Source organism: Triturus cristatus, chromosome 2_2 (assembly GCF_964204655.1).
Source record: "Triturus cristatus chromosome 2_2, aTriCri1.1, whole genome shotgun sequence".
Lineage (NCBI taxonomy): Eukaryota > Metazoa > Chordata > Amphibia > Caudata > Salamandridae > Triturus > Triturus cristatus.
Genome location: NC_140582.1, coordinates 563,519,325 through 563,539,207, shown reverse-complemented (window position 1 = coordinate 563,539,207; position 19,883 = coordinate 563,519,325). Strand labels below are relative to the sequence as shown.

The 19,883-nt window shown below is 40.7% G+C and overlaps 1 protein-coding gene across 1 annotated transcript in view; it reads right to left on the bottom strand.

Moving 5' to 3' along the window:
* Positions 1-470: 470 nt before the first annotated feature.
* TDO2 (tryptophan 2,3-dioxygenase) overlaps positions 471-19,883 on the bottom strand; it is a 161,558-nt gene continuing 142,145 nt past the window's right edge. Inside the window, exons 10-12 of the mRNA XM_085641715.1 lie at positions 15,475-15,554; positions 12,574-12,664; positions 471-1,045 (exon numbers count right to left, since the gene is read on the bottom strand). Of these exons, the coding sequence (XP_085497841.1) occupies positions 886-1,045; positions 12,574-12,664; positions 15,475-15,554 (331 nt within the window). The 3' untranslated portion in view covers positions 471-885. The remainder of the gene's footprint in view (positions 1,046-12,573; positions 12,665-15,474; positions 15,555-19,883) is intronic.

Here is a 19,883-nt window from a genome sequence, read left to right as displayed (position 1 = left end):
ACAGCCTCACCCCCCCGTGCTACTGCTTTTTGCCTTTGTCAGTGCTGGAAAGTAGAGGGCTGTTGCAAGAGAAGAGACCTGTGGCATCCATTGTAAACACTGAGGGTGCTGTGGAAGGAGGGGTCACTGCCTTTCTGACCAATGATGCACTGAGGCTGCAGGAGAGTAAATAGGTAGCATGAGGGGTGCCCACCATTCACAAGCGATGCCCTGAGGTTACTGGAGGTGATGTGGGCAATACCATTCACCAATGGTGCTCAAAGGCGTGAACAGTGGGTGGTCCAAACTATTTCTCTACTGCAAACATTACATGTTCAAATAATAGCTTTACTACCCATTTGTCAATATCCATTCTAACCTTGGAAGGAAATAATATTGAACCCCAAAAATGAATGTCTTTTTGATTTGAATTCATCAATGCAGATTGTTAATATTTTCTTACTTTTGAGTATATCACATTCAATCGAATGTTTAATTGATAATTTGGTTTATTTTAGTGTGCGCATTTCAAACATCAATAGGAATCCTAGAAAATGTTTCATTTTCTTTATTATTTTATGTAGATTTGTTACTCGTTTTGTGCCTATATAGTGCAATAAACATGTTGTGTTTATATTGGAACTGAAAAATGTTATCCAGTCATTTCTTCTACAGGTTTGTACAATATACATCTTATTTACACTAGTATTTCTTTCCGTTAATTTCTATTGACTAAATAATAGTAAATAACTTTCTTTTACATGTAATGTACAGTAACATAGTTGTAAATAATGAATCAAAATGTAATTACAAGATTTTTACATAAATAGATAGCGATATGATATGCAGAAGTGAAACCATACTGAAGTAGTAGTGCTACTTTGAATCCATATATATATGTGATATTTAATCAGAATCCTCACTGCTGCTGCTGAAGTAGGAGCTGTCGCAGCATTCAGCTGTGTAGAGAAATTTATGAATTGACGGGTTCAACTTTGGTATCCAATGTCTTGGCACCAAAAACGTTGAGAGATTAAATAAATCCACGAACACCTTGTACCTGTCACTGAATGAAAAGGAAAAATGTTAGCAGTTGCGTTAAATGAAATTAACACATCCAACTCTTTAAATATTTATGTGCTATATTTAACTGAAGGTAAATAAACATGTTGCAAGCTCACCCCTTCTGTCATGAGTTAATCTTCCTATTTACCACACACTGTCCGATCTAGCCCAGGCACTATTTTTTATTAACTCTTACATGATCAAGCAAAATGAAAACACAAATTTGGAAATTACACATTGCACACATTAGATAGAAAACATCATGGAAAATGAAGTTTAGAGTAGTAGAAGAGTGCTTTTACAATAAGAGATAAGTATTCAGGCAAAGTTATACATTTTGATATAATACATGAAAGAGAAAGCATGGCCTAGTGTTGTTGAAGAGTGCTGTGGGTAAATAACGTGGAGTAGAAAATATGGTGGTATTATTATTAAACAATGTGCAACAAGTTTGTAGTTTTAGGGAATGATCCTAGAAGTGATATAGACTATGAACATGTCAAAACAAATTTTAGATCTTGAAAATAGAAGAATGTGTAGATTCCTAGAATGTATTAATTTTGCAGTAATCAAGCAGACCTAGGCATAAGTACTGCATTATGATAATAGTACATGACTATTAATACTGATTGATGAAAGTTATTATGAATTTATATCATTTTAGTAATACTCGAAAATGCATTAGATGAAATGAATGTGGTCAAGTTAAAGGCTTCGTGTTTGAACATGTCTAGCTTTAACCTTTACTCCAAATTTTAACATTGGCACAGTGACTATGAATATGGTTGCCTTTTCATATTACAAAGTACACATTCTGTGTTCTCTGCATAATTCCAATCCCATGGGAATGGAAGACCATGAACTGAGTTACCTACAACGCTGTGTGTTGCTATTATGTTTATATTTGACAGCCGATATGCACTTGTGAATATTTCTGTTCTCATGGCACACATGGGAAACTTTGCTGATGTTTTTATTCTTTAGATGATTTAATGTGCGTCATGAACTGACTGTGGTCTTTCAATGGTGGAGAGACACCACTTGACTCGAACGCTTCATTATGAACTTATAAATGAACAAACCCTGGAACAGGGGCAACGCATTCAAATTCTTTTTCTTATGAAATGCATCACACTCAGCTGTTTTTTTTTTTGCTCATGGGCGTATTTTGTTTTGTACGCTGACTGAACTTCAAGGATTTTAATTATTTTCACCTTTGGATTTATGGCTCAATGCTTCAGTTGGTAGCAGAAGGACTGAAACTCTTTTTTGCCAAACTTGAACTAGAACTTTTCCCCTTTACTTAGCTTTATGGACAATGCCCCTAAGAGACTTTACATTTCTTTTTCCCAGGTCAGAGTAGGTTATTGCTGTTAGTGGGAGAACCATCCTTTAAGTGGCAGAACGTTGTGACTCTGTAAGTTGATTATGGCTATTGCTGCACAAATGCGGACTGCTCTTATAAAAACTGTTATATCTCTAACTGAAATGCTAAAGAGGTTGTTTATACTAATGAATTTTGATCCTTTCATACAATAATTTCAAATTCTAAGTTTGATTGAGACCTTCCTTTGTGTCTATGTTTCTTCATTGAAACTGTGCATTTGGTGGGAGTTGGTCTTCCGCGAGTACGACATGATGTTTGGGGATTTCTAGAATCACCCCTCCTATCATCAGAAAAAGATTAATCGAGAGAGATTTATGCATTGGGGAATGGATCAACAGCCTAGAAAAATAAAAGTAAATGAGAAATTACTCTAATCATAGAAGGGGGCAGTGCGGTTAGGGTAAACGGAGGATAATAAATATATGCTTCCATGCAGGAGATAATATAGTGAACAGAGTGAAATATAAAATTCTCCAAAAGTCAGCTAGAGTCCATTATTTGAGGAGGGCATTCTATCATTGCTAAACGTTATACTAGAATTATTTAGTAAAGCTAGTTTTTGGACTATATATAAATATATTATTAGGCTTTTTTTTAAATAATGCAACTTTGTAAAACAAAATAGCACATTGTATTACAAACATTTTACTTCACATTAGTGCCTTAATAGACAGAAGACTATGCTAGCTTAAGGGAATTTGGAAGACTTGACAAGTTGTGACAAGCATAGGGGTAGCAGGAAGAACCCTTGTATCAACCGTTATCTGTTTGTAACTAAATCTATTTCTGAATTTGTCTTTGTGGTCACAGAGAATACCCACTGCTGGCCTGCTGAGGGTGATCAGATAAACCATCATCTTGCTTCATTAGGTTGATAGTGATAGAGAACAGGACCTTCTTTAATGCAGAGTGCAAGGCATCATTATTCTAGAAAATCTGTTTGTGTGTGATGTGTTCTATAAATTTCATTCACTCAGAATGAAAATCCCAAAAATAACCTTCTCTACTGATTAAATTCCTAAAATGGAAGCTGATCAGGAGCCGTGGCCAACCCAAATCAATGACCTCATATTTTCTTGGTAGTTAAGTCATTGGGAAAGTCACGGGATCACTTAATCAGCTTATCAAAGGATGCACTTTTTATTGGATGCCCTCACTCCTGCCTCCCTATCAAACAACCTTTGATGTAAGGATAACTTAAAATGGTATAAAGGTAGCTCTTCATCTCCCACATTGCATGGTAGATGATATGACAATTTTCCTTCCCGGATCTGCCCTAAACCTTGAAACAATTAGACCTCCAACACACTTAGATATATTTTAAGACATTAGAATACATCGCATTGTCTATAACAGCTTGCTTAAGATGTAATTTACTTTAAGGCTCTAACCCAAAGTTTTCTATAGTCTACTTGATCCTGTATCAATTGGTAGTGCTCTTTATTCCAAGAGTTGTGGCTAGTCATACATTGATATTCATTTTAGAAAGACAGCTTTCATTGTTTAATTGTGTTATAATTTTTCTTCCACTCCCACCATCTACAGGGATCAATCCTTGATTTCAACCATGCTACCCAATGCTGTGTCATAGATTACTTTGAGACTAGGATCAACTGAGCCCGGCAATATTCAGCTTCTACATGTGGTGGGAGTACAGGTATAGCAATGGTTGATTAACCCGACTAACATAACAACTGTGTTCTATACACACCTAAACTAATTGCTATTACACACACACCGTGCATCACTAACTGATTTTTTGATCTATCTGCTCAGTAAAGTAATTTGTTCCTCTGGAGATGGAGGTAGGATAAATTGAAAAACTAAAATCCACTCTAGTGTGTTTTCCATTAGTGAGTTTCAGTAATGCTGATGATGGTGTTTATCTATAATGTTTCCTGTTTGACAGCTACAAAACAAAACTAGATGCACCTTCTCTGGATCTCTTACCTTTACCTTTTCATGGACAAAAATATCAGCATTCTTCTGTCATATCATGCGTCCTAGTAGAAGAGCTATTGAGCACCACTTTAACTGTTTTTTTTCAAATGCTGTGCTGCATTGTGTTAACATGGATTATTGTTCAAGTGAGAGTAAGGGCACACATATTGCTATATAGTACAGCCACTGTTTCCTTGCAGCATCTATGACATTCTGCTCCATACAAATCAAACTATCCCCCTACCTCTCCCACACACACAAACACTTGGTGGTCTTCATTATTTATTATTGTTTCTATATAAGTAATTGATCATGTAAATTTGTATATTCACACAATGGCACATTTTCATTGAGCTGCATGTTTTTGTCCTTTACTCTGGCTTACGTACTTTAAACGATATTGAAAATGGTTACTGCACACAATAGAAATGTACAGCTTATAAGTGGCAAACACTTTTGACAGCTCAAGACATATGAGGCTGCCTATGTAGTGTGTGCTTGCTAGTGGTTAATAAAATACATTTCAGCGCAGTCACTGTAGTAGATTCACATACTATGACAGTTAGAAACAGAGACTCCAAATGAACTATAAACAAGATTTTATATAAAGTCCTGATTCCCAAAAGCCTCTAGGAAAAATCTGAAATGTATTGGTGTATGCTATTGCCTATGTTTGGAATCTATTTATAACTTTTCTGAATTTAGCTGAGAATTCAGTGATTCTGTGACTCATAGATTACTAGTTCTTCCATTCATAACACTTTCTTCATAGGGTAGCATATCAGATGTACATTTCTCCGTACATAAATGTGAAATGAGAATGGATTTGTCCATGAAAGCATTTTCACCTCTTAAATCAGTTTTCTTTACAACCCTATCCATTTTAGGGTTATTACCTCTCCATTTCTACAGTTCTCAAAATGCATTCATTCCATCACTTGACAGAATTTCATCTATATATTCATTCAAAGAGCAGAATAAGCAGCACTCACATGGATTGTGCCGAAAGTTATTTATTTAATTATTGTGAAAAAAATAATTGCTGTTGAATTTTGACCCTCTCAGGTCTTGGTCACAAAGTGTTTGCCACACCGTAATGAGAACGTGTGGCCTCTTATTTTTATCCCAATAATTTAATAGAAAACTTTGGCCACAACCCCTTTTTGCACCCCTTATTCTTGTTCTTTGGATATTGGAGGTGAAGCCAATCTCGAACAGCCGCCAGCTGAACAAGCGCGCTACATATTTAACAAATGTTAAGGTGATGTTATATTTAGATATGGTAATAAACTCTTCCCTTATGTTAAACCTTCCCTTCCACCCGCCAGGAATTCATTAAAAACAACAAAGGTTAAAGTGGTGTTATAGTTACATCTTGAAATAAGATGAACACTAATGTTTAAAAACAAAAAAAGCCCTGAAATTCATCAGTTTCACCTCACTGAGCTAACTATAACTTGCGCCCTGAAATACTCTGCTTATGACCTCATATATTACATCAGTCATGGCATGTTAAATTACATTACTGATGACATCTCAAATGACATGATTGATAGCACCATATTCATATACCGCATAGAGCTACTGAGTCTACACATGTGGATGCGTTCCATTAAATAGTGTAAGCCCTAGAGGTAAGTGTGGTTGTGCATCTTGAAAGTTATATGGTTCACCATTTACAAATATCTAAAGTTTGGGCTGCAAGTAGAATTCTATGTTAAGGTAAAGGCTGAGTGCACCTAATGTTGGTTGCAGATGCATGTTATAAATTAACTTGTGCCTTAAAGCCAAAGTCTGTTGCAAAAAATCGGAGAGAAAGGCTAAAGCTTTTGTTGACCATAGATAGATTATTCACAAGTGACTAGAAGATGGATTTTATGCATTTAGAATCAAGATATTTTTGTACATCATATATGTATGTTTTCTGTTATCAATGTATGTTTGTTGATTTAATTGTTGTTTTTTCTGTATCCCTATTTCTAATAAAAACGTTTTGGAATATAAAATGACTACTCTTTTGATACACACGTTGATTGTATATGTTGTTTTTATAAATATTTTCTTTTCCTTTTTCTTTTTGAACTAATGTGAGATATCCCATTGAGTGCCATCAGATGACACTATGATTAAGATAGCATTACTTTGATTGATCCATTTTGAAAGAATCCCTTGTTGGCAAGTTTACCTGTTTAGTTTATTACCCAAGCCCACACGGGTTGTTTGAATTGCCCATTACCTTGTCACGCTTTTGTCATGTCCTTACTACAACCATTCTGTCCCTCTTCCTGCCTCTGAATACATGAATACATGTCTGTGTTGGGTGACAGCTGGGCTGTGTGCACCAAGCTGATGAGCCTCCCTGAGGTAGAATGGGAGGGAGTAGCTGACTCTTGCACCTGAATAGGACTGTGCCTATCCCCACACAAAGAGCTGCATACCCCTGTATTGAAACTGGAGACAGGCTAGGGAAGGCAGGGACATTGTGATCTTCAAAGGCCTCTTTGTAGCCCCCCCCCACTTCAAAGGCACATTTGTATACAAATACTGTCCCCTTGATACCATCAAATCAGAACTTTGCTGGAACCAAGGATATTCTGCCTGGAAGAATAGCTGATGTGCGGTAGGAAGGACTGCCACTTTATACCTGCATTGCTGTGTTGGCCTGCTGCCAGCTGATTGCTGTGCTCTAGGAGGGACTGAAAATATTCTACCTGCTCTGCTGTGTTGGCCTGCTGCCTGCTGCTTCTTGCTTGGGAGTGAGAGGGGCTGGACCTGCACTCTGCATCTTTAAACCCAAGTTTCTATAACAGCTTGTTGGCTTGCCTCCTGTTCTATGAAGTCTCAGGGTCACAACAGACTTCTTGCAACTCAGCTGGTGCTGCTGGGCTTCGCCATCTGTGAGTCCTACCCACACCTGAGGTACACCCTCATAGTCCTGGGCCTTAGAAGTCAGTTCTGCAGCAGTGACCCCTTTGCACTGAATGGAACTGATGCAGTGCCCTCAGATGCAGTGCTGATTCGATGACAAGAGGGTCTCAACTAAAAGGTTTGACGACGAGGCAGCACCGATCCAAAGACACTGCTGTGAGGTTCAACTCCAATGCAGTGACGACCCTTCAACACTGACTGCGTGGCTCGACTCTGACGGTGCCCTGACCTTTCGACACCGGTTGCAAGTCTTGACTCAGACTCATCAATCCGACTGCGTGAAGTGGAACTGAGGCAAGGAGTCTTCAACGCTTGCTCTGTATGAGGTACTTTTTCAGCAGGCCCTGCGTGGGTCCTATAGAAGCCTGCCCTCCATCGCGGTCGGCTTGAACTATGTATTTACCCCAATGTAGCACAACCTCAAGTAACCTTTTATCGCTATTGACTTCTAAGCACTGTTTTGGGATTTATTCTTTAAATATTCATATCTCAACTTCTACTGATTGGATTTTTGTCAGTTTGGTCTTGTTTTAGTGGTGTTTTCACCTGGGTTACTGTAATTTAAGTATTACACATATACTTTACATATTGCCTCTTAGGTGAAGCATGACTGCTCTGTGCCAAGTTACCAGAGAGTGAGCACAGATTAATTTAGGTTTTGTATCTGACTTACTCTGGATAGAATTGTGGCTCCTGCTTGGACAGGGTGTATATTCTGCCATCCAGAAACCTCAATTTCTAACAGGGAGTTTAAGGCCTGGCAAGAGGGTTAAAATGCAGTATGAAACTACATTCAGGCTGCAATTGAAAGCCGGGGACACGTTTTAAAGTGCTACCAAAGTGGATGGCACAATAAGTGCTGCTTTAGGGGACCTGATGTGGTATTGGTCAACTTTTAGAACAATGTTTTAATTATACCCGTAGCTCCATGGTTCATACTTTAGGTGCTGTACTGGAAGCTTTCATACATCCAATCCATTCCTATTTTATTGTGATCTGGGCCGGGGATTTTAACATTCAGGGTTGCCCTTTACCTGCATCCCAGGTTTGTGGATAATCTAGCTGTGATGGAGATGATTTGTTGCATTTCTGTCACAATGACTATGGGAAAATATGGAATTCACTTACACTATCCTGCTTATGTTTGGGAGCAAAAGTTGTTGGAATAGGGTACGGATCCCCTCTTTTACTGTTACAGCTGTTTGCACCATAATTGATCATGTGCTGGTGTCTATGGCTGCTAGTAATACATTTAGTACCCCTTGTATTATTCCATCTATACTTAGCGACCATAATGCAATTGTAATACCTTTTTCGTTTTGGGGCAATAAAGGTGTAGACTCATTACAGCTACTGAAATCACCACAACTAGGCCAAATGAGTTCCGTATTAAATGGGCAGGAGTGGAACTTATCAGCTTTCTAGAGAAAATTCTTAAGAGGAATTTAACTGAGGTCAGCTATTGCCTGGGGAGGTGGTAACCCAGGAACATATGCTTAAATGTTTTAGAAAGCATCCTCAGATGTGTTAATATACTCCTGACAAGAAGCTCCAGACACGCACCAGCTAAACTTGGGGGGTGGTTCTATCCACTATGTACTCGGACCGCTCAACAGCTGAGAGAGGCTTTACAGCGCTCACCTAGAGATACCATGGTAATCAAGACTCTCCACAATAACTACACGCAGGCAATTACCAAGAAGAGGCATGGTCCAATATGAGACTAGCTGTCAAAACAAAGGATAGTAAGCTATTTTGGAATACGATTAATGCCCCCTTCCTGAAATCTGATAAGATCCCAGAACTTTATTCCTTTGTAGCCTGCGATCCATGGGTGGAACATTTTCCAATATTTTTAATGATACTATAATCGTGGGCAGAGAAATGGGGACTGACCGAACCTGCAGTTGGCATCCAATCCCACTTAAAATCCATATTGATAAAGTTATTTGTGCTATAAATTCTAGTGTTAGTGAAGGGCCGCAGGACCGGATGGGGTCCCAGTAGATGTTTTTACGGCACCCAAAGAACTATGGGGACCCATTTTAACGAGGGTTTTCAGTGCAGCTGCTGAAAGTATAATTCCCCAGTCCTGGTCTTTGTCAATAATCATCCCCTTTTTAAAAAAGGTGACAAATCAGGTCCTAAATGCTACTGTCCCATTTCCTTCCTAGACTCTTTTGTAAAACTGATGAGCAGGGTTTTGTTACATAGGCTGGAAGAATGGGCCTATTCTTTTCCCAGCCCAATATGGGATCAGAAGGAGACTGGGAACAATGGAACAAGGCGTCAATTTAGACCTGTAATAGGGAAATATACCAGGGCTAAGCCGGGGTCTCTGTACCTCTGCTTTGTAGATGTTAGCAGTGCGTTTGACCTAGTTAATCATTCCATCCAATTATCAACCCTGAATAGCCTTGGTGCTCCCATGGCGATTATTTGTTTCTTGGCTCGCCTTTATGAGAAATTATGGAGCAATGCCCGCTGTTATCCATCAGGTGAATGCACACCTGATTTCATTGTAGGAAAGTGTATTGGACAGGGATGCGTATTAGCTCCTTTATTGTTTTCCCTTTTTATTAATAGAGTGGATGAAACCTTGCAGGCGCTTCCGGCTGATGTACCCCTCATTACAGGATCCCCTTTTCCAGTGTAGTTATACGCCAATGATGCTGTATTAATATTTAGAACCCCCAATGGATTGCACAAATTGATGGTAGCCTTCGGGGAGTATATGGTATCCAAAAAATGATAATCATCAACAAATCAAAGACTTTTACAATGATATGTGGGAAACAACTAACTAAATGTAGACCCTTCTATATCAATGGCTCCCTATTCAACAAAGTGAATACATTTTGCTTTCTGGGGGTCCAGTTTACTAGTAATGGCATATGGCGCAACAGATTGGAAATGCTAAATTTAAAAAGAGCTTGAATTGTGAGGGGATATTACATTTTTCATCTAAACTTGGTCAGCCCCCGTTAAAGAAATGACTGAGATTTACAAGGCTAAAGTAGTACCTGCTGCTATATTTGGGGCTTGTCTGTGGGGGTACACAACTAGAAAATCTTCTTCAAATCAAAGAAAACACCTTTTTAAAATGGCTGCTGTGTTTGCTTGCATCAGCCCAATCCCTAATTGTGCATAATGAGGTGGGGTTGTTTTATATGGAGGATCTTATTTTACTGAAACCATTGTTTATCTGGCTCTCCATCTGGAGGAAAGAAGACACTACCTTTACCAAACTGATTATATTGATTGTCTAAAATTGGATTATACCTTTTGCATCTCATGGCAGGCCTATATAGAGTGCAAGTTTAAGTCTGCATTAACTAAGAGTCACATTAAAGCTACTATCAGTCTGTATAGGCCTGAACCTAGACTTCCTGTAGAGTCAACGAAGATGATGGTTGCTATGTACATGTTCATGGAGGGAAGGGAGAGGTGTCAGGAGTATTTGATGTTTGTTATGTCCTTACTAGATTTAGAAGTGGTAAAGTACACCAATCGGTTGCATTCCCGAAGATGAATGCCTTTGCCTTTGAAAAAACACCTTGTCCTTGTGATGGAATGGGTAAGCAAAGTGCCCAGACCTTAATTTTATTCTGTAAGTGTTATAAGGAGCTGCGGTGTCAATATTTAAAACCTATTTTTAATATGCAGAATACTAGAAACTTTACTTATGCTCTGACATTTCTGCTTGCACTAAACAATCAATGTGTGTGTTTTAGTGTTGCCCCCAATTATTTTAAAAGTTATCCACCTAAGCAAAAGTATTGTGTTGATTCTGTCGAGGGTATATGATTGTTATGTGATGGCATCTTAAAAGATTGAACAATTTTATAAATGACAATGCTTTTATTTGTATGTACTTTAATGGCAGTTTTTACTTACCGAATAAAGTTCTTAGTTTGAATTAAAGTGCTGCAGGCCCACTGGTAGCATTTCATTTACAGGCCCTGGGTATATTTTATACCACACTTATAAGTAAATTAAAGATGCCAATTCGATGCATGCCAATCAAACCATGTTTAGGCGTCATGGGTACAAGCACTTTAGCACTGGTTAGCAGGGGCAAAGTGTACAGAGTCCTCAGACCAACAAAAAATAATTTCAGCAAAAATTGGAGGTAAGTAGGCAAAACGCTTGTAGGACGACCACCCTAAGGCTGACAAGTCTAAAATAATAGTTCTAGCAGAGAACCTGATTTGGTGGCATCCACAAGTGCCAAGTGTTATAGTTAACTCAGTAAACTGTAACTGGTAAATTATTATTATTTTTTTTACTTTACATTCTATCTTATTTCAATGCCTAACTATAATGTCACTATACCTTTGGTGCTGTGCAATGTGGTGGGTTGGCCTCTGACCAGACCATGTGCCCAATCACCTGCTGTGCATGGCCTTTGTCTGTGCACAGTAGAAGGTTAGGCACACAGCCTTGCCTCCATCCACGCCTTGCACCCAACCCCTGTGGGCTGCCACCCCACTGCTGTGCATGGCAGAAGGATATGCACAGCACAGGTTGGCCATACGTTCTTGCCTATGCCCAGACCCTGCCCCATCTCTCTGCAGATGTCTAGTCCCCCACAGATACTAAACACACATTTGTGTTTTTTCTTTTCTTTTCAAAATTTTTCTAGCACAGCAGTGCTCCTACGGTACCCACTTTTTAAGCATCACCTCCATGGTTCTGCAGTATCATGCAAGTTTTCTCAGTAAAGCTTGCATGGTACAGCTGTGCCATGGGCATTGAAGCTTGAGCTCCAACTCCCATAATAGTACCATGGTACCTCACAGTCACAGCCACACAAGGTTCGCTTGAGTACCACAGTATCTGCAGCACAATTCTTTTTTAATTTGGCCCTTGTGGTAGTCCCTCTGGGTCCCTCACTCTTCAAGTGGCTGGTGGTCAGGATGCCCCAGCTCTGCCACCTTACACTACTTTTTAATAACATTTTCAGGAAAAGGGGACTGAATCCCCAAGTCCTGTAATGGCAGAAATTTTGAGCCAGCCGATCATATCATTCCAAAATGGCCGATGGGAGAAAAGGATCCATCAACCAATCAGAGGGCCCTATTTTAAAAAAAATGTTGAACACAGGACTCTCTCACAACCAACCATCTCGATATACCAAACTTTCCAATCTCTTTAAGCCCACCCCAAGCACCTCTGATAATGATTTAGACTACTTACTGAGCTATGTGAAAACATAAGCACCTGTGACAGAGAGAAAGGATTTTAATGAAATCAGGTTGTTTGGTGCTTACCTCACAGTAGAGCGTAAATAGTGGTAACCGGATGAGCCTCCAGTGCCTGTCTTGCTACCAATCATGCGGTGGACCATACACACATGGTTATCTAGAGGAATTAGCAGCATATATGAAAATAGATTGATAACACTATAGGCACTGTTAAAGGTGTCATTATGAAAAATAATAACAAGTGTAATGCATGGTAATAAGGCACACTACCAGAGTATTGACAGACTTTACATCTAGGTGACATAAGCAAAACCATGCACATGTAAACACATACCTACACATATATATTGTTAATATATTACATATCTGAATTTTGTCAGCTTACATGACTTGTGACTTCTTTTTTAAAAAATCATTAAATTCTCTATTGCAGAAAAGTGGTAAGAAATAAGGGCGTTCAATTTTACAGAGTATCATTGCTAACAACATATTTTTCCCAGTAAGAGTGGTCATGGATTCTGCACTTACTGTCTAGTTCAAACCCTTTCCTCCTGACTATATCTATGCATGTGCTGGTCATTCACTGTGGGTCAGCAAACTCCTACAGAACTGTGTGCATGCTTACTGCTCTCTACGTTTAGCATCAGGCTGCCTACTACCCGACAGACAGGTAGAGGTGGCTGGCAATTGTCATGTTAAGATTTTTAAATGGCAAGGGAACTCTATTGAATCACACAGCATATTTTGGTTAAGTTAAGATAAATAATTTATCTTTAAGTAACATTGTTCTTTGTATCCAGTTGCAACCTTGAGAAAGTCTGCTAGGAAGAAACACATGTTGGCTGCTATGATATATGACATTTACCATCAAAGGATAAATTAACTCATGTTAAATGTCTAAGAAAGTTTTAATTTGTGGAGTTTTTCTGGTTGTGCTAATAATTGTTAAGAGTGCTCTAATAAATATGGATCTTATTGTATGAAAGCTTTCCTGAATGTCTAACGTTTGGTGACATTATGACCATCCAAAAAAAGGTTACGGAACCCTTTGTAAAATGTATTTTTGAAAGACTAGCACAAGATGCCAAGCCTCTCCTAAGAATATGCGATCATGGTGTCTGCATCTGTGTGGTTTATCCCAATAGGGTTTTTTTTCTTTGAAATTAGAGTAACTTGCTTCATTGAGTGCTTCACCTAGGCTCTGGTGCTTTCTACAGCTGTAGTTTAGGCAAATTGAAAATTTGTTGATTTCCAGCAATTTTCTAAGTCAGAAAGTAAACTGTTGATCCAAATGAACCACCGACCTTTAACCACAGAGTTTGACTAAGGGGCCTATTACGAGTCTGGTGGTTCTCGGACCAGTAGACTTGTGGTGCCGTGGCACTGGTCCGACTGCACAAATAAAACTCAGGCAGTCAGACTGCCTGCTCTGCAAGGGAACTGCCATTCCCTGGTGTAGCAGTGGTGGTGAGAGTCCGCAATATGCTTGGCGGGACCACCATGGTCCCTCCAAGCATATTACAAGTTTTCTTACAGTCCGGCTTTTCATGGCAGTTCCACAGCCATGAAAAGCCTTGTGGAGAGGAAACAAAGGGGGGGGCCCCTTGTGCCTCAAAACTATGCCGATGCACACAGGGGAGCACAACATGTGCCCCCCTGTGTGCATGCACATAGGTTCCTGCACAGCATGGACTTAAGAATCAATGCCATGCAGGAACCTCGTAGTGCTGTCCCATTGCGGTGCCTCTTTTAATGGCGTTGCCGTCTTTAACATAGGCACAGCCATGGGACCGCCACCCCACCTGCCTGGATAGCTACTGTGTAGTCATAATAGGGCGGGCGGCACGAGTTTCATTGGAGCTGTGGCACAGCGGTTTGCACTGCTGCGCCACTGCTCTGAAGAAAACTCGTAATTGGGGGCTTAGAGTGTTTTAGAGCACCCATAGAATACCATTTAATTTTGATTTATTACATGTTTGTGCAGTTTTTCTACATGGCCTGTAAATATTAGGCTATATTCAAATATGTTTTGGCTTGCATGTTACAGCACTTGTACTACATATATTTTCCTTAAGGACTGCCTTGTTGCTTAGGCTGGCTATCATGGTTGATTCTAGTATTCCACAAAGAAACTAGTTTCAGAGTCAGCTTTGTGTCACAGCTTTCCTCAAGACTGTGATATGTCACCCCCAGGTTAACAATTCAATTTGCTACACTCAGTTGCTAGGGTATTGCCAGAAATCCACCCTCATTATCTAAAGTCAAATTTGGGCTGCTGCAGATTTAGCTGCAAATCAGTGTTGTTCAAACATACGTGCTGGTAAACATTTATTTAACATGGCATGACTTTTCTGAAATTAGAGCTTAAGAGGTGAAATGACAAGAAGTAAAATTAAGTACTTATTAAAAATATATTTGCTCAAAGCGAAATACTGAGATTAGTCATGAGGGATCATCTTGATTCAGGTTCTTTAGGAAGGAGGAAATTACCAAGATGTTGGCCCGGTGATCATAGATATTCGGCATATGATGAATAGAGGATTTGTTTAAATGAAAGTAAGAAATTGCAACAGAATCAAGTTTACTACCACATATAGAAAATCAAGGCCATTGTTAAGTAGGAAGAGTGTATGTTGCTCATCTCTCTCTAAAAACACAGGGGTGTGTATGCAATCTTCAGTTTAGCAAAAGCCCACCAGGGTTTGTTTTGTAGGATGAGAGAATCATTTAAATGCACCAGCAGAAAATGGTGTGCCGAAAAGGGTAGCAAACAGGCATTGACTAAAAAATGCTGTGCAAGCATGACACCAAATAAATAAAATATAGATTATTTCATCAACATGCTGGTAATAAGCCCCCAGTTACCAAAACACTATTGGGCTGCAAATGCTCATTACACAATATGTTTGGGATGTAATATTTCATGATTAATGGAATGGCTTGACAATCAAAAAAAGATAAACTTACATCTCCATTTAGTCAGGAGAGCATCAATGTCCATAAGAGATGTTAGAAGCTGGAATGGAACCTGAAATCTGGGCTCCTCCCTGAAACAAAATGAAAATGGGATGCTTACACTTGTGAAAATGCTGCATTTATGAGGGCAGTGATTTATAATTAGAGCACGTATCAATATGTTTTTCAGTCTAAACACATCTTGGAACTGCACCAAACTGAAGACTTTGTAAAATGCTAATGATATGAGTCTGCATGGATCCCACTGGACCGACAAGATTCTAAGCTTATCATAGTCTCTCTGTAATTGGTCACTTTTTATTCATATACAGTGAATAAACAATTAACACTATCATTACGGATAGCATACCCCATTCATATCATGTGTTACTGTGTACTATTTCCCAAAACATTTTTCTGATTTGTTGGTCTTTCAGTGGGAATTTGTTACGTACTTCACTGCAGTTTCTGCATTTTACGTACAAAGCTTCTCTTATAATGTCAAGGTAAGTTTTCAGAGCAGTATAGCAGTGACATACTGCTAACAATTTTCAATTGTGATGGAAACAGCTCCTCTGTATTAATTCCTTCACGCTCTGCACTGGTGAATGGATGGTGGAAATTGTAAACGTCGAATATGTTAAGTAAGTCTGGCTTCTTGTTACCTTGGCTTTTCCTCATGATTGCTGCAGGTAGCTACATACAATGGGAAGATTATATTACTATATATTCTGTACATCTAACAACCATAGTCAAAAAGACGTTCAGTTCCACTCCATGTATAGTTAGAATATCAAAATGTGGACAGCTCCTTTGAAGACAAAGGAGTAGCACTGGGCCATATATCCTGATGTACGGCCACTGCATCTACATTGCAATGCCATAACCTATAGCATCTGATTTCATTACGTTCAGAGGTTAGCATTATCCATTAAGTCTTTTAATGCCACTCCCACATCAGCTTGTTTAAAGAATGCATATCACCATAACAACAGAATGAGAACAACACCCACTATATAAGCCCATAACTCTGAATCTTCCCCCACTTTTAAATGCTGCCCCAGCAAAGATAAGTAATCTTTTAGTGTGTATATTGTTAAAAGAATGATTGTGTTGGATGGAGTCTTCGAATTTACAGAAGTGTGTGAAAGGTAGAATGATGGTTCGAATATAAAGATGAAGTGGGACAAAAGGTCTTATTGAATTAAATCGTAGAGTTCTTACCTTTCAACATATAGGCAACGCAGTGTATTAACAGTCAGCAATTAATAGGTTTCGCTTTAATTTGTTGTTAAAAGATGACCCTTTTCAGGATAGAAGTCATCCAATTTTAGGTGGATCAGACGTATAGATAGTTTGGTGCTCCTATCTCCTGTAGAAACAAGTGTAACAGCACATGCTTGTGTAATAACGCCAAACGCCAGTAGAAACAAGGCAGAGGGTTAGCCGTGTGCTAACATGTATGATGTTTGGCCAGCCATCTTAGTTTGGGCGATAACCAATAGAAAATAACGGAAATGTGTAGGCGTACAGCATTCCGACAATGAAGAGCCCTTTAAATGGAGAGAATATTTAAAAAAATGACAGTGTTAAAAGAATTTGTGCTTCAGACAAGGGGCTATCTTAGCTGCTTAGAAGGTATTTAAGATGTTTTGATTGGTTAAGGTAGTGTGGTGTAAGGATGTTAGATGAAGGGAAGAGTGAGACAGTGATTCCCAAAGGTGTTCCGTCTCAGCGGATTTTGAGGAGGTATATATAGAGTGAAATGAGGGAGATTATAATTAGTCTAATGAATAAGGAAATACATGTGGACTCATCAGAGGATGAGAGTTGGAATGTTGCTGATGAGGGACGGGTTAAGAGAAGTAAGTGCCTTAAAGAAATGAAACAAATAGGGACAATTCCATTGCCATAAAAACATCTGATTATCTTTAATGCTTGTACAGAGTCTGTAGTCATTAAAGATGACCAGGATAAAGAAGCCCAAAGCGTCAAAAAGGAGAAAGGGGGCTTGTACAGAACAAAAATGAAAGGTGTTCTTAGCGGCATGCATGGAGATACCTTTGGTGGCAGATTGAAGGAGAATGTGGAAGGAGATGTTGTGTATGGGAAATATCAGGAATTTGATTAATTGGGGAAGCGCTCTACAGGTGGGGGATTACCTGTCCTTCTTTTTTGCTTGTGCCAGGAGGTATTGCTGCCATCAGCAGCAGCTGCAGAGGGGAGGAGCTCAACCCCTAGTGCCAGCTCTAGACCCGCAGGGCAGGAAGTGCTATACTGTTGAGGCCTACCTGTCCCTCTTTTCCTTGTGCCAAGAGACACTGCTACCATCAGCCGCACCTGGAGGAGGTAGGAGCTCAACCCCCAAGTGCTTTAGTACCAGCTCTGGACCCCGAGCATGGTAAGCGCTGTACTGCTGGGGACTACCTGTCACATTTTTTTTTTTTTTTGGGTGGTTTTTTTTTTTTTTTAACTTTGTTTATTGAATTTTTACCAAAACATTACAATCATACAATAACCATAAGCGATATTCAGTGGCATTTCAAGTTCGAAATCATCACAGCAGCACATCCATTGCGTGTCCGGGGGGCACATGAACAGCAACACATAAAGTAGCATGAGTCTTGGCGCAGGGACAGGGGGCATGAACAGCTGGCAGTAGAGCAATACACAAGTTAAGCGTTCAATGTAGACGTGGGGGGCCCGCGGGTGGAGCTCCCCCATGCATTATACCTCACCCAAGGCGTGACCGCTACCCATATATCACGTGTAACAGGCCTGCAAACCAATCAACCTGGCATGGGGATCGTGGAAGAGGGATCAGAGTGGCTGCCCAGGGAGAAGGGGAAGCCAGGGGACATGGGAACACAACCCTCACCCCCACAGTTCTGCAACAGTTCATCCGTCACCTTGCACAGGATGTGCGTCAAGAGCACCAGAAGTAGTGTCGTCATGGGCCAGAGGGGGAGCGTCCTCCGTCAGGGCTCCCGGGTATTGCAGCAGGTAACATTGTAATGGTCCCCAAACATCAGCCGGACGGGATCGAGCAGGGAGCAGGTCGGAGTATGTCAGTATCTGCTCTTGGCAGTAGACAAGGTCTTTGAGCCATTCCTTAAATTTCGGGGCCCTCCCCCTACCCCACCGGCATGCTATACGCCGTTTCGCCAACAGCAACGCCATTGTGACAAACTTGCGGCTCGCTCGCGGAATATGTTTGGTATAACCCAATAGCGCCTGCACCGGTTCGGGCTCAAGGGGCAGGTCCACCATCCGCGAAACGGCAGAGTACACTTGGGTCCAGTAGGTCTGAATTGCAGGGCAATCCCAGGATAAGTGTAGAAAGTCTGCATGAGGGGCACGACACCTCCCGCAGTTATCCGAGTTCTGCAGCTGAAATTTGTACTTGGTGACCGGTGTGCAGTACAGGCGGTTCAGGAACTTAAAGTGAATGACACGGTGTCTACTGCTCGCAGAAATCTGCTCTGTCTGTATGCAACAATACGACCACCTGTCATCCCCCAGCTCCAGCCCCAACTCCCGCTCCCACTCCCCACGGGCCCGTGAAGTGTCAAGTGCAGTGTCAGAGCGAACTGTGTGGTACAGTATGGAGACCAAGTGGGAGGGCGAGGACGCCTGTAGGACTCTATGCAATGGACCAGTGATTTCGGGCTCCGCCGGAAATGTCTGCAATATGGACCGCATTCCATGCCTCAGTCTCATGTAGGTGAAAAGCTCCAGAGGGATAGGCGTGTACCCGTCGAAGAAGTGTTCCCGGTCGCGGAAGCGCCCAGCAGAGAATAGATCTCCCCACCTCTGAATCCCCAATTTGCGAATCAAATCTTGGAACAATCTCTCTTGTAGAAGGGGCAGCAGCGGGTGGTAGGCAATGGGGAGAAGGGGCGAGTACAGGAACGAGCTCGCCACTCGCTTAGATATCTCCAGCCACGCCCTCACTGTTCCCTGCAAGGCGTTATAATTCGTGGTATTATGAGGGAGAGTACTATGCAGCAGGCCGCGCAGGGGCAGAGGAGCCGCCAGCCAGTCCTCCGCAGCGAGTTGGGGCATAAATGCAACGGGGTGGAACCAGTAAAACGCATAGTGCGCTTGAGCGCAATAATAATATAACTCCAGGTCCGGTACATCCAAACCCCCCCGCGAGTAGGGAGAGGTCATCACAGCCCACTTCAGCCTAGGTCTCTTCCCACCCCACACAAGCCGAATCAATTCCGAGCGTAAGCGAGTGAAAAAATGCCGGCCCGGGGGGAAGGGAATGTTCATAAACAAATATAAAAGTCGAGGGAGCACTACCATCTTAATCAAGGCGGCACGTCCTGCCATCGAGAGGGGGAGCGTAATCCAGCGGTCCACACAGGAGGAGACGTGTGTCAACGCCGTACCATAATTTGATCGCATCAGTTCCT